Source organism: Canis lupus, chromosome 22 (assembly GCF_048164855.1).
Source record: "Canis lupus baileyi chromosome 22, mCanLup2.hap1, whole genome shotgun sequence".
Lineage (NCBI taxonomy): Eukaryota > Metazoa > Chordata > Mammalia > Carnivora > Canidae > Canis > Canis lupus.
Genome location: NC_132859.1, coordinates 7,309,843 through 7,337,012, shown reverse-complemented (window position 1 = coordinate 7,337,012; position 27,170 = coordinate 7,309,843). Strand labels below are relative to the sequence as shown.

The following is a 27,170-nucleotide window of genomic DNA, read 5'->3' as shown; positions in this document are numbered from 1 at the left end:
TACACGTTTAAATACCTACAAGTGAAATAACAGGATGTCTGACACTGGCATCCCCGGGGCGGGGGAAAAACAGGTGAGACCTGCACAACTGTGTAAAGTCGACGAGTAAGGTTAATTTTTTTAAGTCTTTTTTTTTTTTTTAAGATTTTATTTATTTATTCATGAGAGACAGAGAGAGAGAGAGAGGCAGAGACCCAGGCAGAGGGAGAAGCAGGCTCCATGCGGGGAGCGGACGTGGGCCTCGATCCCGCGACCCCGAGGTCACGCCCTGGGCCGGAGGCGGCGCTGAACCGCTGAGCCCCCGCAGGGATCCAAGTAAGGTAGTATTTCCACTCTTCCACTCCTCTACGTGATCGAAATTCTCCTAAAGTCTTCCTTTCTTTAGGTTCCTTCTGGGAGACAGCAGTACTGCGAGATCCAAGCGTGGCGCCCCTAGAGCGCAGGCTGCCCTCCCCCCCCCCCCCCCCCCCCCCCCCCCCCCGCCCCGGGTCAAGGCTGCGAAACGGGTGCTCCCCAGGGTCGCCGGCTCAGCAGCGCCCGCACGGAGGGAGACTGCAGGGGAAGGCACCCGTCCCACGCCCCGGGGCCGCCTCCCCGCCCCGCCCCGCCCCGCCCCTCGCCCCGCCCCGCCCCGCCCCTCGCACTCCAGCCCGGGCTCCGCGCCCATCCAAGATGGTGGGTCCGGGCCGCGAGCGAGCGAGCGAGCGCCGGCCTGCGCAGGCGCATTCCGCGCTCCCCTCCCCGACCTGGGCGGGTCGCGCCTGCGCGCTGCGGGGAGCGGCTCGCGGCTCGCGGCTCGCGGCTCCCGCCTCCCGCTCGGCCTCGCGCTGGCTGCGGCGAGTCTCGGTCCTGAGGGCGGCCGACGCGGCTGGCTCGGCGACGATGAGGTATCTGCTCGTTCTGCTGGTGGCGGCGTCGGCGGTGATCCGGAGCGATGCCTCGGCCAACCTGGGCGGCGTGCCTAGCAAAAGATTAAAGATGCAGTACGCCACGGGGCCGCTGCTCAAGTTCCAGATTTGGTGAGTGTGCGTACCGGGCCCCGCCGCGCCGCGCCGCGCCGCCTCGGCCGCCGTCAGCTACGCGAGGCCCCGGCTCCGCGGCCTAGCGGGCTGGGCCTCCCCGGGCCCGGAACGGCGGCGCCGGCGGCCTTCCGCGGGGTCCGCGCCCGCCCTTCCTTCCTCAGGGCATAACCGTTCGCTTCACTCAGGTTTTTGGTTTTTTTTTTTGTTTTTTTATTTTTTCCTTCCTAGAATGGTGGGAGTGCGGAAGGAGGGCACGGGAAGGTTAAATAGTGAAAGGCGAAGACGTGGGGACACTTGTCAGTACGTCAGGCCACGGCCACGGCCACGGCGGCCGCCTGCGGAGGAGCTGGAGCGTGGGCCTCCGGAGCTTGCGCCCGCCCTCGCTGCCCCCCTCGCTGCCCTCCCCCTCCCCCCGAGCGCAGGTTACTTCAGGTCGTTGGAGGAGACCCGCGAGTGACAGGCGCCCTCTCTCCGAGCCTCCCGGGGTGACTGTTGAGGGAGGTGGTGGAGGGGGGGGGGTTCTGACAGCTCCAGGGCTGCTCCTCCGCGTGCAGTTTCCAGAATGTCTTTGAAAAGGAGCCCGAGGGAAAAAAAAAAAAGAAAGAAAGAAAGAGAAAGAAAAGAAAGAAAAGAAAGGAAAGAAAGAAAGAAAAGAAAAGAAAAGAAGAGGAGCCTGTTCGGTGTCCCTGCGACAGCTCACTCCCAGGCCTCCCCCACCCCCCACCCCTCCCGGGGGTCGCCTGTCCTGGCGTGGCTGTCTGTCTTCCCGTCTTGCAAATCTCTTGTGCATTCAGAGAAACAGAAAAACAAAACACACACACACACACACAAAACCGCACCTGAAACCAGAAGACACCCAGCAGTGTTTCGACATTGCCCTAGAAGCGATTTTTGTTGTTACCTGGTTAACTGTTAGAACCTGTGCAGTAATGCCTGTAATGAGGTAGGTGGGGCTGCGGGTGGGGTGGGGTGGGGGTTGGTTAGGATTTGAAAGGCAAAACTAAAATTGTAGAAATTAGCATTCTAGGATCCCCCGGTTGGCTCAGCGGGTTTAGCGTCGCTTTCAGCCCGGGGCGTGACCCTGGGATCCTGAGATCGAGTCCCGCGTCGGGCTCCCTGCACGGAGCCTGCTTCTCCCTCTGCCTGTGTCTCTGCCTCTCTCTCTCTCTCTCTGTTTCTTCATGAATAAAGAAGTAAAATCTTAAAAAAAAAAAAAAAAGAAATTAGCATCTTGATATCGCAAAAGGCGACTTTTTTTTTTTTTTTTTTTTTTAACAGGATAGGATGGTCAGGTTAATGTGTTTTCAGAGCCCTGATACTTTGGGTGGAGTAGTGTGCTAAAGGTTAGATTTTCTACTTACCCGACTATTTTTTTTTCTTATGTTTTAAAGAGTAAGCAAATATTTTAAATTTTAAAAATCAATTGAAACGACCCTTAGAGTCAGAAAGTGGGCTTTATTTTTGCAGTGAAAACTATAAAGATTTTGCAGTTTCTTCCTGATTAAAATAAAAACGACTCCCTGTACTGTTTACTGTGTGGCCAGGATATATCATTTTCATATAATACTGTAAATGGGGATTATGACTTGACCATTCTGATTTTTTCCGTATTTTTTTAAATTAGAAAGTGGCAGTCTTTTTTTTTTTTTTTAAGATTTTATTTATTTATTCATGAGAGACACACAGAGAGAGAGAGAGAGGCAGAGACATAGGCAGAGGGATCCTGGAACCCAGGATCACACCCTGAGCCTAAGGCAGGCCCTAACCACTGGGCCACCCGGAAGCAGCAGAGTCATTTTTTCGACCTATAATTATTGTTAAGGATTATGATACTTTGGATATAAGTAGTTAAAAAAAGACTGCATTTTCCAAGTTATGTAATTTTTCTGTTTCCTACTTTTGCACCTCTTGATTTCACTTGGGATTTTCCAAAATACTCTTTTACAATTGCTCGTATTTCAATGGTATAGGAACTGAATTCCTGTCATAATAATTTAACAAATGTACCTTCCACTGAGGATATGCATAACTAAGTTTTCCAGATGTGTAAACATATAGGGAAGGGCATTTAGTTCTTCAATTAAACTTTTTAAAAAGTCTTAAGTACTTCAGTTGAATTTGTGATACATAGTTATTGTTTTGTTTTAAGATTTTATATATTTATTCATGAAAGACACACAGAGGCAGAGAGGGAAGCAGGCTCCATGCAGGGTGCCTGACGTGGGACTTGATCCTGGGACTCCAGAATCACACCCTGGGACAAAGGCAGCGCTAAACCGCTGAGCCACCCAGGGATTCCCGATACATAGTTTTTCTTTTCTTTTTTTCCCCTTTAAGTACAAACTTGTCCCAGAAGTCTAATGAGAGTTTTCTTTTGCAGTAACCTAGAGCATATTACATACAAAAGTTCTTCAGTTTTGTTTTGTTGTAATCATAGATGGGAGATAGTTTTATTAGTGTGCGCTCCATATACAGGTAAATTTAGCTTGTTGTTTGTTACTTTTTCCCCCAGAGATTAATCTGAATATAGTAAATTGAATATTGGGTTTCTGGCTTTGGTAGAATCTCTTGGACGTTCATTTGCCAGTTTGGGAAAGAAAAGGAAGCTAAAACAATTGAGGATAAATACGTGAAAATTCTTTTAATTCTGTTTGAAATCTAAGTGCTATACAAAGCAGTTTTTCATTGATTACCATTGTAAGCAAGGAGAGAATTATTTTTACCTTTTCAATCACTTTTGTCCTTTATTATTTTATGAGTGCTCTTTTTAACTGTAGCTCAAAATATCATCCATTAATTGTACTACTTTTATAATTGCTAATACAACGGCAGCAGCACAACACAAATGGAATTAGAGTGTGCAAAATAGCTTAGTATGAACTTTCCTATTCTATACTGATGTGTTTTTTTTCAATAAATATTCATTCAGTACCTACTTGTGCCAGGGGCTGAAGATACCATGGTGAACAGTGTAGATATGGTCCCCCATGGAGCTTCCAGAAGTGCATGGTATTACTTTATGCTCCTAACTCTTGGTTTATGTCAATTGATGGATATCCTTTCCAAGTTGTGGTTTACCTTTACTTTGTTTATGGTGTTTTTTGAAGCAAAGGATTTTTTTTTATTGTCTTTTCTGGGGTGCTTGGATGACTCAGTTTGTTGAGCATCTGGCTCTTGATTTCCAATCAGGTGGTGATTTTAGGGTCCTGGGATCCAGCCCCATGTCAGGCTCCACACACAGTGGGGAGTTGTCTTGAGATTTTCCCTCTCCTTCTGCCGCACAGCCCACTCATGCTCATGCGCACTCTCTGATGAATTAAATTTTTTAATAAAATATATTTTTCAATCTAGCAATGAAATTAGGTGAATTTGATGACATTGATTTCATATTTGGGGGAAAAGCTTAATCCTGCTTATTTGGATGTTTAAACATTGAACATAAAGGAAGTTCTCTAGTCAGTTGAAAATAAAGTTCCCTTGTAGCATTCTCCCTTTTTGTGGTTTTTATGAATAAATGAGTCTTACGTGTAAATGTATTCTGACAGGTACTAGTTGGTATGATGTTTGTATGTGTGTTTTATTTTCCCCACATAGGAGATTTAGCATGTAGTCAAGCCTACAGCATTTAATCAGTTGTAGTTTAAAGAGCTTACTGGCTGCAGCTCTTTACAGTTAATACTTACTGGATATTTAACAAATGATACACTAAGATTAAATAAAAATTTCAAAACATAAGCAGAATACAGCAGAATTTTCCAATTTTTGTTAAGAATCCATTGCTGATATTTTAGGACAACCAACTTCTAAAAGTATTTTTAAGAGGCAAATGAAACACCTACTCTAAGAACAAATTTTTATTTAAATTTGTACAAACTCAGCCTTTGCTTTCAAGGTATGGAGGCAAGAAAATAAAGGCCTATGGCTGATTTGGATGGTGATACTTAGATTAGTAAAAGGCTGAATTGGAGAAAATCTGAGAAATTGTGAGTTGTAAAGATAATGTTACTGTAGACATATTTGCATATTCAAATATTTGAGTACCTACTCAGTGCAGGCACTTTGCTTGGTTCTGGGAATTGAATTCAGTTTTCTCAAAGACATCATAGGCAGAAGTGGAAGGCAGTCATTAATTCATAGACAACACATATAAAATTACAATTGGGTTAAGTCCTGTATAGTCAGGGGATTAGGGAGGATTCCTATGAGGAAATCAACTTTGAACTGAGATCTGAAGGATAAGATTTATTGCTAGAGAGCTTTCAAGCTATGGGAATGACACGTTCAGTGGCCTTGTAGTAAAGAGAACATAACTGCTTGAAGAGGCCAAGGCTACTGACCTCAAAGACCAAAGAGAAGGTGGCACAGACCCTGGAAGGTCTGGCAGGCCATATGGAAAGATCAGTTAGCCTCACTGTGGAAAACACATTAGAGGGGACAAAGAAGAGATTTGGGGAAACCATTTAGGGAGACTATTGGGAGTAAAATGTAAAGGGACAGATCTTTAGGAGATAGATTTTGTGTATTTGGTGATGGGTTATATATTTGGGGGGGGAGGAGAGGAGGCATGGAGTAAGAAGTGTCAAACCTAGCTCCTGAGTTCTGGAGTGGTGCTGTTCCATTCATTAGAATGATAAGGGAGACACATTTTGTGGATTTTTTTTTTCTTTTTGGTGATAGGAAAGGGGAGGAATCTTGAATTTTTAGATGATAAAAGGGGAATATCCTACAAAGAGATTTTCATCTCCCCAAAATAGCCATAGTAACTAAAACTAAAATCTTAAATACCAGTTACTGTGTTTCACCAAACCTAAGATATGGATAAAAAGATACATCATTATTTTATATATCACTGAGGGAAAAAAAAAAATACTGCCGTTTATTTATTTATTTATTTATTTATTTATTTATTTATTTATTTATTTATTTATTTAAAGATTTTATGTATTTATTCATGGGAGACACAAAGAGAGAGGCAGGCTCCATGCAGGGAGCCCAATGTGGGACTCGAACCCAGGAATCTGGGATCATGCCCTGAGCAAAAGGCAGGCGCTCAACTGGTGAGCCACCCAGGCATCCCAATACTGCCATTTAAACTGACACATTGAAGCAGTGAAACAAAGGAATAGTAAGTTGATACAGATAGTAGAGTACTAATGGAGTGTTACTAGAGAACAAATAAAGTGCTGGCTGCTATACCTCCCATTATGTTAGATTTTTAAAGTTTCCTGTAATTATGTAGAGCTTAGTCACCATTTTATTTTGTTTTTTTATTATTTAAACAAACTACAGTATCTAACTGAATAATGTACACATAATAGTTGTTTCGACTTAATGAACAAAGTACTTTAGTCCAAAGCTTTTAGAGATGGGTAAAAAATATGCATGGTTTTAAAGGTTTTATCTCCTCTAGCAGAAAAATGAAAACATTCTTTCCTTACTATTTGCCATTAAGGTAAGTGGTGGAAATCAAATTGAATGTATCATTTGGAAATACCAAGATAACCTCATAAATTTTGAATAGTCTAGTTACTGGAAACCTGCATTTACTGAACTAACAGTTTCGAAGTCCAGATTCTTATTTGATCTGCCTCTTAATCTTCTGAGTGACTTTCCAGAAATTATTGAATCTCTTTAGCTCTCAACTTGTTCAACCAATATATGACGATGTTGGTTGCATTCCAATTACTTCTAATATTCTGTTTTTCTATTGTATACTCTTAGGAAGCTTCAAGGCAAAAAGCCAAAAGCATACATATATACTTTTCTGTCACCTTTTCTGCTTTCCAAAAAGGGAAATCAAATCATGTTTTCATATACCTTACCTTGATTTGGGGTGCAGCCTAGGATTGGTGAGGAAGAAATCTTACTGTATGGGTTTTAACAAGAACTACTGATGATCAGGTCCTTGTTTTTTATGCCTTTTTCCCCATGCCACTTACTTTCCCCTTTTGTCCAATATTTAGGAAGATAAGAATTAGTTTTTTGCAGGCATGTTTGAAAACCTGTTGTCTGGTGGGAGAGACAGACATCTTAAACAATATTACAGTAAAGCATTCTGTTCAGGGTGTTCTAAAAGAGATCATAATGGAGAGCTTTAAAAACATAGTGGAAAGAAAGATTGTCTATTCAGGGAGAGTGGGAAGGCTTTGAGAGGAGGAAATGAAATTTTTAAGGGTTTGAGGAAACCACCAGGAGATGTAGAAAAATAGCCTTATACATAAGGGAAGATCATATGTAAATGAAGCCTGACTCAGCATAGAGAAGGGGGAGGGACAGGAAATAAAGCTGGAGGAAGATAATCAATTAAAAACTGCTAGCAGAGTGTGAATACTATCATTGAACAAGTTTTATTAATGTATTATTTTTATTGTCTTTAATGCTGTGATGAGAATTTGGTAAATGAACCTTTGAAAACTTTACTCTGAGGCTTTCATCTTTTACAAAAATGAAATTAGCTTTCGGGTTATAAAAATAGTACAGTTTTCTTGTAAAAATAATAAAGAAGTGTAAGGGAGGAAACATTTTTCTTCTATCCTTATATGTTCTCTTGGCTGGTCTGTTAATCAAAATGACGTAAGACCGATGAACAGGAAAAAAAAATTTAATTACATACTTATGAGAGCTCTCTAAAAAATAGGAGAGGCGAGAACAAGTTGGGCAATTGAGGCTTATATCCTGAGCTAAGGAATAAAATAGGGGCCTGGGGCTTCAAAGGGGAGGAGGGTAATTCACAGGACAGTAAGAAGAGCAGATGTTTGGTAAATAGATGTTTGCCTTGCCAAAGAAATCTTTCAGGTTAAGTTACCTCTGATAATAGCTTTCTGTTTGGGCTTATCCCAATTCTTTTAAGTAGTTAAGGGATCAGTAGGTTGTTTTGTTTTGTTTTGTTTTGTTGAGTTTTGTTGAGTCCAGTTGGTCTGGATTGCCTTCAGCTCAAAATAAGCCATATCCCAAAGTGGCATATTTTGGGGCCACGTATTTTACCTTTCCCTCAGAAGTATACATAAGGAAGTTAAAAAAAAAAAAAAATCCCTGTATCCCATTTTGCAGAACCTCCTTCAAGACAACTCTACACAAGTGTTATATAATTTTACAGAAATGAGTTCATAGGTGTATGCTTTTTTTTTTTTTTTTTTGAAATTTGCCTTCTATCACTTACCATTCAGTGTCAGTAAGTACACATATGCAGCAGTAGGCATAGTATTACATAAGATGAGTGCTCCTTAATTTAAGTAACTAGTGCCTGTTGGTTAACAGTTTGGTTGATCCTAATTTTTCACAAAATTAACTCTGCCAAGGTGAATATCCTCATATATATTGTATACTTGTCCAATAATTTCCATAAACTAAATCCACAGAAGTAAAGTATTACGATTATGTCAAAGGGTGTCACACTTACAATTTTGACATTGTTAAATGAGTTAATACTCCTACTAGAAGATCTTAGAGAAATAGGTTGAGTTTTTTAAAATTTCTAGTTTATTGCGCTGTAATCATAATATGACATCTGCCATTCCTACTTGGCTTTTTTTTATGACGGTCAATTTTTGGAAGTGTTCTTTGGGCTCTCAGAGGGGTTTCTCCTATTGACAGTAAAACGTGATCTGTGAAATCTGCCTATTAATGATAGTATTCGGATCTTCTGCAGTTTCTGTTTTTTTTACCCATCAATTTTTTTTAAGACCTCAAAAAAAACTATTTATTTTTTGCCTCAAAATACTTTTTGATTCCACGTTTTGGTTTTGAGATTTCTTGTAGTGCCTCCTTACCTCTTACCATTCTTCTGCTTGTAGAATATTTTTGGATGTAGACTCTATTTTGAATCTTTTCTATTTGCTATTTCTGCTCTTTTGTTTTATGACTTTTTTTTTATTAATACCTCAGGCGTTTTGTGTTTTGTTGTTGTTGTTTATCCTCCCTGTTTCTCAAAACTAGAGAAACAGCTTCAGATATGAGTTGATAAACTGTATCCTCTTCAGTAGACTATTACCAGTTTACTCTCTTCATTAGAACATTGCTACCACCGAAAGACATAGATTTTTGTCTGTTTTGCTTTCTCTTGATCTAGGTTCTCTCTCTTTTGAATGTCATCAATCCGTATTTATGGAAAAAGTGAGTACAACCTGTTGTAGTCCACTGTGGTTGTCTCTGAAATAACGTAACTGCCCTCCCTGCCCGCTCTGTATATTCCTAACTGGAGTATAGATAGATATCACCTAATACTGTTCATTTCTGGTAGGTTTTTACCTGGTTGGCCTCTGTTCCAGTTTGGTAGCTATTAGGCATAGAATGTAATACATGTAGAACTTCAGGTTTGAACATAACTCTTACCAGTCACACTCTTGGCCTGGCCTCCATGCCTTTACCAGAATTCATTGTGCTACTGCCAGTTCTCTTTCTGCTGCTGTGGTATCTGACATGCCCTTACTTCTTCTTACTCTGCTATCCTGTTGGTGATTTTCTTTCTAAGATTCCTGCCTTTATTCTAATGTCATGTGGAATGAGTCTACAACCAATAGGCAGGTAAATATACAGGTCAAATAGGAAAGCAGTAAAGCAGCCCAGAGACTTCTTTAGTTTAGCCATTAAACCATCATAGAGCACAATGTATTTTCTTATCTGTCTCTTTAATAACTTATAAAAATCCACTGAGGGTGAGTTCTGTGGCCCATGAATCATACCTCTAATTAAAAAATGTATTGAAAAGAATAAAAGCTTGGCATCGTATGTGAAGTATTTTAGGATGAAACAAAGGAATTCTACAGAATGACTTGTCACCATTTACTGAATGCTTTAATCAAGTCATCTTTATTGAGTAACTGCATACCTTATAAATCTGTTAATATTCTGTTTTCCAGAATAAACAGGTAAAATTCCTCCCCAGGAAAAGCTGAGGAACTAAGCACTTTATAAATTCTTGTGGAATAGTCTTCAGCAAAAGAGTTTGTGAAATGTTATGCCAAAGGTATGGAGAAATTAGAAGCTAGTGACCTCAAGAATAAGACAAAAGAATGAAGGGAATAAAAACAGATTATTAATCATATTTTAGCTCTGTCATATCTTTGGAATAAACTCATTAAAGAAGCTAAGAATCTTAGAAGCCACTTTATGCATATTTTGTGTATATGTTTGTACTGTGGTGGCCACTGTGGTGTTTCAAGAGATAGCTGGAAGGGAAATAATCTGATTTCATATAATACTGTTCCTTTATGTGATAAACTGATACCTCTTTAGTGTTGCTTTTGCAGCTTCCTAAAAAAACTGAGCAAGTTCTGGGCCACATTTTGGTTTTCAAAGTGTATAAGCACTCCTGTTTGCAATTTTTAAAAACATCAGTTTAGTCTATTTTTCACTCCCTGAATACCTTGTTTCTTGTGTGGTTTATAGAACACCTTGCAGATTTCATTCCTTAAGGCACTTAGAGTAGGTGATATACCAGACAGATATTTATTATTATAGTATTTCATCTATTAAACAGAACAAGGAGAAGTAAAGATTATATCTAAAAACACAGCTTTCAATGATCAGTGAGCTGTTGGACCAAGTAGTGCTGTAGATAATTAGCACAGTATTTACAAAATGTCTTCCTATTTTTCTTGGTATAGTGTGGGATAAGTATTAGTTGAGATTCTTGAGATGCAAGTAGCAGAAACCTTTTTGAACTGGTTTGAACAATACATTTGGAAATAAATTTTTAAATTATTATAAGAATTGTCTTAGAACCCAAAGGCAGAGAGAGATGCAGCAGGGCTTCAGAGAGAGGAACTAAAATAGAAAGCCAGAAAGTCAGAGGAGTCACCATTCGCTCTTCCCTGGTTTACATCTGTACTTTTTTCACAGTAAAAGGTACTTTATTTTTGTTTCTCTGAAGATTCACTTCTCAGTCTTTTGAAAGATTAAATATATTAAGTGTTCATGTTTGTGGAGATAGTCACTTTTTAAAATCCCATTTCTTCGCTTTTAGAGAGGGAACTGGAGCCTTACTATGACAGGTTTGCATTATTCTGGAATGTCAGCAATGGCAAGGAGTTGGTTTCATTATGTAAAGAGGATCCAATCCTGTGTATGTGGGTGAGGACAGTTGGAGAGAGGAGGTTATTGTAAATAAAGGAGAAGGTGAATTCAAGAGGTGCTAAAAATAGGAATAAATCGTAAGTTATTTCAGGAGTATCTGAAATTTTGTTTTTGTTTTTGTAAGATGTGAGAGACTGGGGTTTGTGATGGGCTTAGGTTTGATATAAATAAGCATTTGACTACAATTAGGAGCAGACATAATATAGAAAGGGGAAAAGTGGAGTAGTTGGCATCATGAATCGGCACTGAAAATATGATGGACTTTAAAAAGTACAGACTCTATTTGAAATAGCACAGGCAAGGCATTTTGTTTATTAAATTTCCTTTCACATAGATCATCTAATTTGTATGCAAGTTTTTTCTTTTAGAAAAGTACAGTGAAAAATATTTTAAATTGAGCAGTTGCAAAAGTTGACTCCATAGAGTAAGATATTTCTCTTATTTCTAACCCTAATCAGGACAACATTAAGATTGCAAAGTTTAAATCTACTTCTTAAGGACCTTTGGTTCTACCTACGACAGGAGGAAGAGGCAGCTACTGCAGCATGTTTTTAGCATGTTCCCATATTTAGTTCTTGGAGGTATATTGGACGTCATAGTTTTACTCACGGACCCAGAAAGAATGAGTTTAAGTTGAAAGGGCTGGGTGTGGTAGTAGAAGTGGAATGATGTATGCCTTTAATTTAACATTTTGTCCACCTCAATAAGCAGTAGGTATATTTTGTTTTGGAAAACACCTGTCAGCAGTAGAGATTGCTGTTTTAAAACAGGAAAATTGATTTTGGGAAAACAGTTATATAGGGGGAAAAGTTCCCTAGGTTTTCCTCACAATTCTGGAAGCAATGATAGGAAGGAAAGTTCCTATCATTTGGTTTTGTTTTTTATTGAGGTATAATTGACACATTAGTTTCAGTTGTGCAGCATAAAGATTCGATATTTGTGTATTGCAAAATGATTACTACCATAAGTCCAGTTAACAGCAATCACCATACAGTTAAAAAAAATTTTTTCTTGTGATGAGAACTTTTTTTTTTTAAGATTTTATTTATTCATGAGAGGCAGAGAGAGACGCAGAGGGAGAAGCAGGCTTCTTGCTGGGAGCCCCATGTGGGACTCAATTCCAGAATTCGAGGATCATGACCTAAGCCAAAGGCAGACGCTCAACCACTGAGCCACCCAGGCGTCCCCTGATGAGAACCTTTAAAATCCACTCTGCTGGGTACTTTCAAATATGCTGTATACTATTATTAACTATAGTCACTGTGCTGTACATTACATCTTCCAGACTTACACGTTTTTTATAACCAGAAATTTGAAAAAAGGTACAATTTTAAAGTCCTTTTTGAATTTCAAGATTATGGGCTGATTCCTTTTGGAATTTGATCTGAAGGTCTGATCCCACACTGAAGACTTGGGACTGGAAGAACGGAGGGTAGAGCTAGGCTTCCGGGCACAGCAGCCAGAAGAGTAGGTGACTAGGAGGAGTCTGGCCAGAAGTGTTGTCTGCACGTAGATACATACACCTCTAGCTAGGCCTCTTGGACTTCCCTTGGCAAGAGACTAGAACTCCCAGAGCAAACATGAGGGACTTCTTGGGGCCCACAGGTTTTTAGCTCTCCCAGAGGAAGAATCTCTATGTCTTTATCACAGAAGAACCTTTGAGATCTCTGCCATCAAGAGGTCAACCGTATGGAAACTTGTTTGTGGCATTTGGGCCAAAGGGAACCTATTTCCTGGACAAAGGGAAGAATAGCTCTTGCAACATCCAGCTCTTCTGCTGGAGTCTAGTGGAAAGAGCTAGAATCTCAAATCACAAGGTCTGTGTTCTAGTCTCTCAGCCCTAAGAACAGGGACCATACCTGTGTCACTCATCATTACAAACCCAGCGTCTAATAATACTGCTTGACATGTAATAGGCATTCAGTGAGTATTTGAATGAGTGAATTAATAGTAAATTTTCAGCTTTCTTAACTTTGTCTCTGATCCTCACAGTGTTTGAGTAAAAGTTAGAGGATATCATTTTAGATAATTAACTCCGTTGTAAACACAGAGTTAATACAAATTTGAAGGCACTGAAATCAGGTGCCATTTCTTGGTTTCAAGGTGGTTAGGCATATAGGTGAGCTAGGTTATTTTCGTAATATCCTCAAAACAAAAGCAGCATTAAAATTTTTTTATAGAGAAAGCAATTGTGACAAAATACTACAATTTGGTGACTAATAACAATAATAAAATATTACATAAGGTGAATGTTTAGTGAACATAAAGTATGTGGAGATTCCTAAGTTCTTTTAAGTGTTTAGCTGTAGACCCTTTGCAAAAATTTCATACTTTTTAGGGACTTAATCTCTTGTGAAATTTTTATTCTAAATGTAAAGGAAATACTAATTGTAAAGAAGATTTGTGACTTTTTTTCCCTGAAAAGTGAGTTTTCTTAAATTGAGATCTACTGATATTTGGACTGTTGTATCCTGTCAGACATAAACCTGATGGTATGTTTTTCCTTGACAGTGTGATGGACAAAGTTGGCACCTTAGGTTTTACATTACTGTTAATTACTGATTCTGCTTCCTCTGTACTTTCATTGGTTTATGTGTCCCTTCACTTAATGTAGTTATGTGCTTAACAACCTTACCTTTGTAAGCTCTTCTGTTGATTTTGTGGTACCACCTCCTTTTTTTCCCTCAGTTACTGATTGACAAATAGAAATTATGTATATTTAAGGTGATGATATGTATTGTGAAATGATTACCACAGTAAGGTTAGTTAATACATTCATCACCTCATACAATTACTTTTTATTGAGTGAGAACATTTAATATTTATTCTCTTAACAACTTTCAAGTATGTAATATAGTATTGTTAACTATAGCCATTGGCTGTAAATTAGAGCCCTAGAGGGACGTCTGGGTGGCTCAGGGGTTGAGCCTCTCTCTGCCTTTGACTCAGGGCATGATCCTGGGGTTCTGGGATTGAGTCCCACATCAGGCTCCCTGCGAGGAGCCTGCTTCTCCCTCTGCCTATGTCTCTGCCTTCTCTGTATCTCTCATGGATAAATAAATAAAATCCTAAAAAAAAAAAAAAAAAAAAAAATTAGAGCCCTAGAATTTGTTTTACAACTGGAGGTTTGTATCCTTTGACCAACATCTCCACATTTTGCCTGTTCCACAGCCCCTTGCAATCACCAGTCTACTCCATGTCTCTGAGCTTGGCTTTTTTAGATTCTATGTAAAATGAGATTATACAATTTGTGTTTCTCTATCTGACTGATTTCACTTAGCATAATGCTTTCAAGTTTCATCATATTGTTGCAAATGGTAGATTATTTTTTTCTGAATAACATCCCCTTGTGTATTTATGCCACATTTTCTTTATTCATCTGTCAGACATTTAAGTTGTTTCCATGTCTTGGCTATTTTAAGTAATGCTAAAATGAATATGGGGGGTGCAGATACCTTTTAAAGATAGTGATTTCATTTCCTTTAGGTATATACCTAGAAGTGGGATTGCTAGATTATTTGGTAGTTCTATGTTTAATTTTCTGAGGAACTTTCACAATGTTTCCATGGGGAAAACTGTAAATTTAAAAAAATTCACAGTCCTACTGACAATGCACGAGGATTCCCTTTTTCTCTGCATCCTTGCCAACGCTTATCTGTCTTTTGATGATAGGCATCCTGACAGGTATAGGGATATATATCTTTCTGTGATTTTGATTTGCATTTCCCTGTTGATTAGTATGTGGAGCACCTTTTCATGTATCTGTTGGCCATTTTTATGTCATCTTTGGACAAGTGTCTATTCAGGTCCGTTTGCCCATTTTTAATCAGATTATTGACTTTTGGCTATTGAGTTATAGGAGTTCCTTAATTCATTTTGGTTTTAACCTCTTTTATCAGATAGCTAATTTGCAAATATTTTCTCTCGATCTGTAGGTTGTCTGTTCTTTTTGTTGATGGTTTCCTTTACGTGTAGAAGCTTTTTAATTTGATGTAGTTCCACTTGTTATTTTGCTTTTGACACCTTTGCTTTTAGGGTCAAATCCACAAAATCATTGCCAAGACCAGTGTCAAGGTGCTTACCCCCACTGTGTTTTCTTCTAGGAGGTCTATGGTTTCAGGTCTTATGTTCAAGTCTTTCATCCATTTTGTGTTGATTTTTGTGTATAATGGGAGATAGTTGGTTCATTTTCATTCTTTTCAAGTTGCTGACAGTTTTCCCAGCACCATTTGTTGAAGAGTCCATTCTTTTTTCAACCTTGGCTCCTTTGTGTGAATTAATTGACCATATTTGTGTAGGTTTATCTCTGGGCTCTTGATTCTGTCGCATTGATCTATGGAACTGTTTTTGTGCTACTGCCCTACAATATTGATTACTATAGCTTTGTAATACAGTTTGAAATAAGGAAGCTTGGTGCCTCCAGCTTTGTTCTTTCTTCTCAAGGTTGCTTTGGTTCTTGTGTTTTTTTTTGTAGTTCCATACAAATTTTAGGATTGTTTGTTCTGTTTCTATGAAAAATGTCTTTGGAATTTTGATAGGGATTGCACTGAATCTGTAAATTGCTTTTGGTAGTGTGGACATCTTAACAATATAAATTCTGATCCATGAACACAAGATACCTTTCTAGTTATTTGTGTCAATTTTTTTCATCCAGTATCTTAAAAGTTTTCAGTGTATCCTCCCCCTATATCTGCACTCTGGTGGCCTTTTCCTCCTTTTTTTTTTTTTTTTGCTGGGGAAACATACCCCTACAGTGTAGTTGTTTAGATATTTTAATGGGAGATATTCGATACTATTGACTTAATTTCTGGAATAATGTTATGGATTGCTGTCATGCTGGTGAAATTATCTTCCCAATCCTTGTTTTTCTTTGCAAAGTAGAAGCAAATTTTAGAGTCAGAAGGGATTTAAGAGTTCTTTAAGTTCCTTTTATTGTGATTGAGAAGGCATGTGTTTGCCTAATTTGGGGCAGAGTTGGAATAAGAACCAGAATTTCAGGTCTCATGCCTTGGTATTTTATAAGCTTTCTTTGCTCTAGTTTTGAAAGTCCCTATTTCAGAAGAGCTGTTTTCATTTCAGTATTTATACTTGATACCCCCTCAAAAAGCAAGTTGATTTGAGAGCTCAAAATATGCTGACATACATGAATAGGTATTTGCTGCTGCCCAACAATGACCCAAATCTACGAAGTTTAATGTCCTAATAGATGGATATACATGGCGGGGAGGTAATTTATGTAAAATTTGTGAAGAAACCTCCATGTTGCTGTTATCCAGCATCAGTCATTATTACTTTGTCACTGTTTGTGAGAAACACTTTTTTAATCTTGGCAATTTTTATATTTTATCTAAATGCAAAATAAGTAGAAGCATATTCTAAGTTGCTTAACAGAAGCACTTTGATTTTTCTGCAGTGTTTCCTGAGGTTATAGGCGGGTGTTTGAGGAGTACATGCGGGTTATAAGCCAGCGGTACCCAGACATCCGCATTGAAGGAGAAAATTACCTCCCTCAACCCATATATAGGTAAGTGAATTTCAGTAACTTAAAATGAATTTTTAAAGTGAATTTTTTTCACTTTTGTGAGTAAACTTTTGTGGATTGTTTCAATTAACTCTTCTTGGTTATTGTAATTTCTTAGTTGTAAAAAAGAGAACACTGTCTTATAAGTAGCAAGTTGATTTGATCCAAATAAGGAAGAATTTTTCTGTAAGAAGGAAAAGAGGAGGATTATTTCAGAGATGGCAACCTTAATTTTTATACAAAGTCAATGGTATAAAATCCTGTACTGTTAAAATAATAGTATTTTTAAAGGTTAATGCTATATAGTTTTACAAGTTATTTTTATTAATTTAAAAGATATTAAACATTTTTGTTTTAAAACTCCACAATAAACTTTAGTTACTATCTTTTTTACTACTTGTAATTAGTAACTTTTAGATTTGGTGTCTAGAAAATGTCTGTACACTTATACTTGAATTATGAAGTTTTGAATTTGAGAAATTGATGAATTTTTTTTTTCTTTCAATAGACACATAGCATCTTTCCTGTCAGTCTTCAAACTAGTATTAATAGGCTTAATAATTGTTGGCAAGGATCCTTTTGCTTTCTTTGGCATGCAAGCTCCTAGCATCTGGCAGTGGGGCCAAGAAAATAAGGTACGTAACATAATAGTTTTCATAGTTGTAGATTTTTAGGTTGTCAGTGAAAATATTTTAATGGATTGTTTGGTTTTTTTAAGTATCTGTTGCTGATTCATCTGTTCACTTGTATTATTTTGGCTTTAACCACTTTTTAATCTTTGGATAAGGGACTTAGCCTTTCTTGGCCTTAGTCTTTTTTTGTATTTTTTTTTTCCTTGACCTTAGTTTTTATAATTATGTATTAAGAAAGATTAGGTCTTTTTACTATTTGAAAGATAGGGAGGTGTGACTTTAGAAGAAACTGGGCACAAAATAATTCTAATACTTGATATTGATTATGTAGATTAGGTCAAATCATATCCAACAGAACATCATATACACATAATGTAGGCCTTTTATACTAATAAGGGGTATTAATGGTTTTGTTCACATTAAAAACGGCATTTCCATGGATTTGTTCTTTTTTTTTTTCATGGATTTGTTCTTAAAATTTGGTTTTAATGGCTTCTGACTCTTCTGTTTTAAATATATGTAAATATATATATGAATATATATCTAATATTCTATATTAGATTTCATTTGTTTTACTTGAAGTCGTCTTTTCTGGAAGGTCTTTCTGCTGTGAGGAATGGGACTAATTTTATTTCTCTCTTAGAGGAGATTGCTTAAGTTTCCTTCTAAAAAGTGTTCTGTTTTGGAGTTCTCTGGGCTTGTTTTTTAGGTCTAGGCTGAAACTACCTTTAGTGGACTCCTACATATCTTTGCTTCTTTTCCTTAGGGAACGACTTATTTCCAGTAATAGGCAAGGCTCCTTAACATAAACATCCTCAGGTGCTACCCCTTATTGAACTGTGTCTCCATTATTAATAAGATTGATTTGCATAAGATTAAGAATTGGAAGTTAAGTACTCTAATGTTTTGAGTTACATTTATTCTGTTGATTCCAACTTCAGTGCATTTTACTTCTGAAGACATATAATGTTGTTAATCTGCTGTGGAAGAGGAGCTATAGCTTTTATGTGTACCCTTGTGTATCGTTTTCATGAAAATAAACTTACTGTTCCCAAATGCAAGAGTAACCTCTATGAAATCAAAGCCCACCTAGCTGGGAGGAGAGCCCTTTCTCATTTGCTGTGAGCATTTTTATTTACTTTTTTGAAATAATTTGCTATACATTGACACCCTCACTTCATCCTGTTTTTTTAGTCAGGTGATTTTGTTAAATTTTGTTCCTTTCTGTCCACCAAGGAACTTCTGGTCTCTCTTGAAAGGATATGGATTTGCCCTCCAAAGAGGGGGAGCGAATGTAATTTAATATACTAGTGCTATCTAATTGACTTTTTTATTTGACTTAAAATGATTTGTTTGGAACATGAATGGGTTGTATTGAATACATGAAGTTGCTGATTATTGCATCACTAGTCTCTTGTGAATTCATACCTTATATAAATGGTGAAATAAACCCTTCTTATGCTGGTAATTTTTTGTTTAACTTATTAAGGCTGTTACGAAATCTAGAGATTCTGTCTCTACGTTACAAATATCTATTCTTCATTGTGTATAAAGCTGTGAATTAATGTTGTAGTTTCCTTGTTCCATGTATGTTATTGGAACATCTAGAATAGCAATAATAGTCTATGTAGAAACTTTTTTAAGATTTTGTTTATTTTAGGGTGATAGAGTGAGCAGGCAGAGGGGGAGGAAGAGGGAGGGGAAAGAATCTCAAACAGATTCTGCACTGAGCACAGAGCCTGACATGGGGCTTGATACCACAACCCCAAGATCATGACCTGAGCCAAAACCGAAAGTCAGACACTTAACTTGAGTCACCCAGGCACTCCTGCCCCTGTATAGAAACTTAAAGTAGATTGAAAAACAGCCATTACCAACTAAAAATGAGACTCTATATTTAAAATATTACTTTTGTGTCTGTCTTCAGTTGTAATGTTTGCCTTTAAAATAACTTTGCCTGCTGTATTTAATTACATTTTCTTTTAGGTCTATGCATGTATGATGGTTTTCTTCTTGAGCAACATGATTGAGAACCAGTGTATGTCAACAGGTGCATTTGAGATAACTTTGAATGGTGGGTTCTTTTTTTTTGAATGGTGGGTTCCGAATAGTTTGCATTCTTTAACACATTTTAAATGATTTATAACAACCATTGGGCTTTTCTATTTTTCATAATATGCAAAATTAGCACTTTATATGGTCCTCACCTCACCTAGCTTGAGAATTATATCCATATGATGACCCTTGAATCATCATAGAGACCTCTAGATCTCTCTTCGAGGTGCTACCCCCAGGAATCTTTTTTAGAGTGAGAGGGTTTAATATTTTAAGATTTTATTCATTTATTTGAGAGAGAGAGTATGAGCAGAGGGAGAGGGAATATACCCAGGAATCTTAAACTACTTCCAAGCAATTGATTATCTCCGCTTCCTACAATTCTTATGTACTCCAATTTGCTCCTTCCCTGGCATTGCTCATTTATTTATAATGGCACATTATCATTCTGTCCAGTTGCCCATGTCAGAAAGCTAGGATAACCTCAGTTTCTCCCTTACTCTCCATATCTAATGGATTACCAAGTATGATTCTTAATTCTACCTTCTACATTTCTCAAAATTCTACTTCTATTTTTTGTTAACATGACTACCCTAGTCCAAGTCAAAATGATTTTGTTACCCTCCAATACAGTCTCTAAACTAGAGGTGGTCAGATAATGGCCTATGAGCAACAGTAGTTTTAAATTTTTTAATGGTTACCAAAAAATCAAAAGACTATTTTATGGCACATGGAAATTATATGAAGTTCAGATTTTAGCATTTAAACCTAAAGTTTTGAATTTCATCAATGAAAAATCTGTGGAAATTTATTTCTCTGGTCATGCAAGTACCTGCGTGATATCTTTGATTTTTGCTTCTTGAGTCTCAAAGCCTAAAATATTTATTATCTGGCTTCTTACCAGCTCAAACAGTAGAGTGAATTTCTTTTTTTTTTTAAATAAATACATAAATTTCATCTCATTGCTTCACTGCCTCAAGTTTATTAAGTGGTTTTACTTCATCCTCAAGGTAAAGACCAGAACATTTAACACACTCAAAAGTCCCTGCTTGATGTAGCCATTGGATTGTTGAGCCATGGCCATGTGGACCCTATGTCCAGCTGCCTTTTTTTTAAATAAAATTTTATTTATTACATATTGCTTGTGGTTTCTTTCAGACTACAATTAGAGTTGAGTAGCTGTGATAGACTGTATGTCTTCCTAAGGCTGAAAATGCTTACTGTCTGGCACTTTATAGTTCATTGACCCTAATCTAATCTTCACTCGCCTCTCCAGACTTCCTTGTTACCCCTCTTCTCCTGTATTTCAGCTCTTCTAATGATAATATTTTTCAATTTTAATGGTACCTCTCAATTTTAATAATAATAAGTGCAAAGTGCAAAGGCTCCTTTCTAACCTCTTCCATGTCCCTCAGCATCTTCTAGTTTTAATTCTTAGTACACAATTGTGATCTGTAGCTATTTCTTTGGTACGTTTTGTCTTTCCCCTACTGGAGTATAAACTCCATAACGGCAAGAAAGGTAAGTCTCTGTATTCCCAGCTGTATCAATAGACAATAAATATTTGTGGAATGAACATGTATTATAGACTTATCTTTAATTTTAAGGAGTGGTGCTATTTATTTTTATTATAGATGTGCCTGTGTGGTCTAAGCTGGAATCTGGTCACCTCCCATCCATGCAACAGCTCGTTCAAATTCTTGACAATGAAATGAAGCTCAATGTGCATATGGATTCAATCCCACATCATCGATCATAGCCCCACCTATCAGCACTGAAAACTCTTTTGTAAGTAGTTTAAAAATACAATAACTATTTACAGGTATCATTCTCATCACAGATCAACAAGATACTAGGTATCCCATATATTATCACTTGAGTTCCCAACTTAATATTTAATAGATGGATGTTTTCTTTATTAAAATGAGTGAATTTTGAAATAAAATATTCTTTTTTCTCTTTCAGACATTAAGGGATTTTTTGCAAGAGCAGCGTGACTGACATTATGAAGGCCTGTACTGAAGACAGCAAGCTGTTAGTACAGACCAGATGCTTTCTTGGCAGGCTCGTTGTACCTCTTGGAAAACCTCAATGCAAGACAGTTTTTCAGTGCTGGCACATTTTGGAATTCTGCACATTCGTGGAGTGCAATAATACTGTATAGCTTTTTTTTTCTTCCCCACATCCATTCAGTTAACAGTTTTTAAGAAAAATGTAGACATTACTACTTGTACCTTTTTTTTTTTCCTTAGTCATATTTGGAAAAGTAGAAAATTGAGTTATAATTTGACTTTCTTTTCAAAGATGCCTGTTAAATCTGTTGTGATTTTATATGAATTTTCCTTTTTTTATAGTTTAAAATCAATCTTTTTGGGAACACAGCTGAAGTTCCCACATACTCTAAGAGTTTATCAGGCATCTTTAATTTGGTCATGTCCAATTTCTATAGTTTTCAAAATACTGCAGATTGTGAACAGTGCATTATATGAGATTATGGGGGGAAATCCTATATCCAGAGTACTCTACCAATTTGTGTGTATGTGCGTGTGTGCGTGTGTGATTACCAGAGAATTACTAAAAGACCAACTGCTTTTTAAATACTGTTATGTAGTTCAAGTGTCTTGCCTTGACCAATCTAATGAGTTGATTAACTGGGCCTTTATACTTAACTCAATAAAAAACTAAGCAGATGTAAGTTAAAAAGTTTGAATTTATTGCCCAGCGTACCTATTAACATATTTAAAAGTTGTCTTCCTCAATTTTTTTGAATTCCAGATAATTTCATAAGGAATATACTTTAGTTTGACATGCAAATAATCATTTACCATTTTAGGATAATTGAAATTCAGTTGAAAGTTCAGTTAAACCTCTTTACACTTCATTTTAGGTGAATGGAGACTATTTGTCTAATAATTTAACTTAACATCATATATCAGAATTTTATTATATTTAAGGAACAAAATCAAAAAGTTTTTTATTCAGTGAATTTAATATCTTTCCAGAGTTCTATAATGATAGTTTTTTTTAAACAAAACCTTAAACTGCTGGACTATAAGGGTAATTTAGCAGAAATAGGATCATAATGTAGAAAAATAGTCAAGTATCAACTTAACATATTTTAGATTCCATATGGGAATAGACGTGTAGGTCTAGATTTGTTACTAGAAATAAAGGGATTTGAGGAAAAATTATGAGACCATTCAACATTTGGTCTTCCAGACACTTAGCACAACCCCTTATACTTCACTTATCACTGAATATTTGTTGAATTGATGTTTGGTAATCATGATTTTATAGCCCCAAGGTGGAACATGCTGTAGTAGTCTCTAGCTAACAGGAAATTAGTCTGATGATTCACTGCAGAAAATTGATTAAATGACTTCTTTTAATCAAGACTGCACAACTGTTAACCTAAGTTGATACAGTGGCAAGTGTCCATAGAGGTTATGTTGGAACTTCTTGAAGGTTATTATTCATGTGTAATATTTTATGTTTGATTAGCCTTGCTTAAAGGCTAGTCAGGCTTAAAGCCTCATTACTTTTCATTTGTAGCAGCCCAAATGTCTGTCTTCTGCAAGTTGAACACAGAGCTCAGTGTTAGTGTAGGGCCTTTCTTTAGTTGATGGCCATTCCAATAGTGATAAATTAACCTTTGGGCATTTAGAACTTCCAAACTCGAGCCTTGGATATTCCTATGTATCTGACAGGTTAGCCCTCAAAAGCATAAGATTATATTCTAACTTTTTTCATGTTTGTCTTGGGTGAATAACATGTCTTTTGGAGAATAGCTTTAAGTGGCTTAGACACTGATAAAACTCAGTGTGTTATTTTTTGTACACTCATGTCAATATTTTATCTTTAACCATATTTAAATCTAGGATTTAATAGAGTCTACTGGAAGAATTAGTGGAAAGCGTAAATATAAAAACCAATAAGGAAAAGGGGAAAGTTAAAAAAACTATTTAGAAGAAAATGAAACTATTTATAACTAATTTTATTATATTTCTAACATTTCAGAATTTATTAGTTGCTTACAAATTGATGTGGCTGTGTAGTTTATAAATGTTTATGTATTATATTTAATTAGGAGACCGTAGAACATTACAACAGATTGGCTAATGTTACTGTTTTTGTTTTTGTTTTTTTTTTAAACCAGAGTTGCTGTTGTGGAAGAAATTACTTGTTAGATTAATAAAAGAATGTTGGCAAAACATGGTTTTATACCTCAGAATCCAGATGTGCAAGACAAAATATGCTTTCAGATTATGAATACATTTTTTTTAAGGTATTAACATTAATGACAGCAGTTGGTTAGCCTTTTACCATTATCAAAATACAACAGGATTCCAATGATTATTCTTTCTTATTTTGAGTGTTGTTACTTTGGGACCTTGATTGGTTGGCATTTTATCATTGTCATAATTTTAAATAATTCAGATTTTAAAACCAGCCTGCAGAATTTTTAAGCATGATTTGATGATATTCAATACTAAGTAAGGCTTTAAAAACAAATTCTTGAGAGAAATGTGAGGGATTGTAAAGTTTAGGGGCTTACTAACATAGCATTGTGAAAATAAACTTATATTAAGCTGATGTAAAAGGAACCCCTCTTTTGTGAAATTAAATCTGTGCTAAAGCACTTCACGTGATAACTGTATTTAGGAAATTTTATTTGTAAAAGTCGTTGGTATCAAATAGTATGTTCGCTTTCTAATTACTTCTTAACCAGTGCTAACACATCCCCTCGCCTTCTCAATCTGGCACTCAAGCCTTATTGCTCTTGGACCTTACACTACTTCTCAAGCCTTATGGTCCTCTTGGTGTTGCCGAACTAACAACAGCTCTGGTGTAATTCTGTGCTTGTTTGGAGCAGGGAGCAGCAGTTTACATAATTGTCTGTCCCCAACCTCCAGAATTCCTGAGAAAGTAATACTGACATTCCCAAATCTAGAGAAAAAATAGGAGGAACTTCCCTCTCGACTACATAGAGACAGCAATTTCAGAAGAGAAAACAAAGCTCGGATTTTTTTTTAAAGATTTTATTTATTCATATGAGACAGAAAAAGGAGCAGAAACATAAGCAGAGGGAGAATCACGCTCCCTTAGGAGCCTGATACAGTACTCATCCCGGGATCATGACCTGAACCAAAGGCAGACACTCAGAGTGATCCAGGTGTCCCAAAGCTCAGATATTTTTTAATAATTCAGGTGAGCCTTTTCCTTCACAGACCTTGGCTCTTTTTTCTTAGGCTTCGGAAAAGCCAATAGAGACTCCTATCCAAACTGTATCTTGAAGAAAAATATAAACTGGTCTCAGAGTGGGAAGAGTGATAAGTCACCTACTCTCTATCAAAGCTTATGGAATGTCTTCTGTTGCCTATGTAAGCTTAAGCAAAATAAAAAGAAACATGATAACTACATAAACATCTGCAGCATCAGTTTTAAAACTTTCATGTGCCTAAGAATCATTGGGTCAGATTCCATAGAAATTGTGATTCAGTGGTGTGAGAGGGGATCAAATAATTTGCATTTCAAACAAGCTTCCCGAGTAATACTAGGGCTGTCAAGTCTGTGGTCCATACTGAGAATCACTGTACCTAGAGCAGAATGCAAAAGGCTTAATAACTCATCCCAAGAGAAAATGTAACTCATGGAAAGGAAGAAAATTTTGTCCATTTGCATCACATTTATAGAATGATTTAGTTAAGAATTCAGTAAATTGGGAACTCAAAGAGGAGAGAAACAGAATGAGAGGAGAGGGAGGTTGTTTCTAGAAAAACTTCGGAGGACTTCATTGTCCCAAGTAATCTGTTTTACCAATGTGGCCAATTTGTTTTTTATCGTTTGTTGAGTTCATGTTTTGAGACTTTCTAGTTGGATGTTTTAAAGGTAATGTCAAATCTTTAGATATAAAATCGATTTTAAGTACCAGATTTTCCCAGAGCAAAACAGGCAACATGCCTGTATTCTTATATTTAATAGTGACATCTGACTTGATTTTTACGTAAATCTATTTAAATGCTTATAATTCTGAGTAGAGAAAATGCATACTTTTTGTTGTGGTAACCATAATAGAACCCATAAAATTGCTAGGGTAACCCAATCTGACTTAATTCAGCCCCGTCCCCCACCAAAGCAAAGGACTTAGTAGTTCATGTAACTGAAAAATCCAGTGTAGAGTTGTCCTCGGGGATTCAAATATGATTATCGGAATTCTCCATCTAAGTTGGTCTCACTTCTCCATGAGCCTTCCTCAAAATGGGAAAAGAGTGCTTGGGGCTGGGGAGGATGGGGGAGTAATGAGAGCATGGATAAAGTCTCAGAAAACTACACTGGTGCAAATTGGGTCACATTCCTATCTTTGAATCTTATTTCTCACTCGATAGCCACTCTAAAAATACTGTGTTCTGTTAACCCTTCCTTTCCTCTAATTAGTGACTTTACTCCCTCCACCCAGTCTCCTTCCTATTTAGGATTATAATTATTTAAGACAACCTTATGGCTTTGTGGTTGGTTATAATCTCAGATTAAGTGCTTAACTATTTGGGAATCAATCTGGAATGGATAGAGTCAGCTTTGGATTGCTTGGCCTGGTTAATACAGGTATCAGAACCTGGCTAGCAGATTCCCAAATTCCCTTGGGCCACTGCCTATGCTCATTTACTTTGTGTACTAGCAACTCTCCCTAGAGAGAGAAAAAAAAAAAAAAAACAATTACTGCTCTTCGTTTATTGTTACTGTTGAGTTGCTAAGAACACATCTGTTTGCAGGTAAGCGTGCTGATGACATTTTCCCCAAAACTTTTTTTGTTAAGTATTAGAAGATCTGGGTTTCATCTCTTAAGAGCCCATGGAATCTAGAGATGAGACACTCTTAAGGTATTAAAATACATGTTTAAACAAAATAGGTTACCTATTAATGTGATTGTCCTAGTAAAATTCTATAATATATAGATATATAGGAATTTGGTGTTGTGAAAAATTTTGAGATCTACTTCAATACTTGAAAGAAGGGGCAAGAGAGGTTAAGTATCTTGCTGTGGTTCTATAGTTTTGTCAAAAACATGTCGTTTTGTTAAAACTACATCCTTGGTGAGGGTTGGGGAAAGAGCAGTTAACAGCAAAGAGGCCTCATTAGAAAAGACCCCAAGTGGGAAGACTTAAAAAACAAAGCAGACTTAAAGATTTAATCTCAGTTTCACTTGACAACTGTTCATTTACTTTTTTTCTTTTTTAAAGATTTATTTATTTATGATAGACCTAGAGAAAGAGAGAGACAGAGACACAGGAGGAGGGAGAAGCAGGCTCCATGCTGGGAGCCTGACGCGGGACTTGATCCCGGGTCTCCAGGATCATGCCTTGGGCCTAAGGCACTAAACCGCTGAGCCACCCAGGGATCCCCTGTTTATTTACTTTTACTTTAGCTAAGATGGACTGGAATTTTCCAAATCAAACTAAAAGCGAGGGAGTGCAGGAGACAATAGGAGAGAAGGCAAGTTTACATGACAAATTCTTACCCTTACACAAGTAAATGCAAGCTCCAGATTGACTCAGCGTGTTTCCTCATCTGGAAGGACCCTTCCCTAAAATTGGATTTGTGAATTGCAGTTTTCTTAACCACTTATCCTCTTCATTGCTTATGTGAAAATTGCAAAGCATATGGGAGAGATTTCTGTGTACATGTCCTAGGCAAGGAAGTTGCCTCATCCATGAGTTTAAAAACACACCTGCTTCTGAGCTGGAATTTTGGTCATATGTTCTTGCTAAGTTCTTGAATTTTTAATTCAATGAAGATTCTTCATCACTAGTGTTTCTCAATGTTTCTTCTGAAGCACAGGCCTGCCTAGGGCTGTGGCTCCATGTGATG

At 37.2% G+C, this 27,170-nt stretch overlaps 1 protein-coding gene across 1 annotated transcript; it reads left to right on the top strand.

Moving 5' to 3' along the window:
* The first annotated feature begins 730 nt into the window (after positions 1-730).
* Positions 731-23,956, top strand: SELENOT (selenoprotein T). Its single transcript, XM_072792291.1, has 6 exons — positions 731-1,019; positions 16,510-16,620; positions 17,126-17,252; positions 19,236-19,323; positions 20,939-21,092; positions 21,270-23,956. The coding sequence occupies exons 1-5, from the start codon at positions 883-885 to the stop codon at positions 21,061-21,063; spliced, it is 588 nt and encodes a 195-aa protein (XP_072648392.1). The 5' UTR covers positions 731-882; the 3' UTR covers positions 21,064-21,092; positions 21,270-23,956.
* Positions 23,957-27,170: the final 3,214 nt, after the last annotated feature.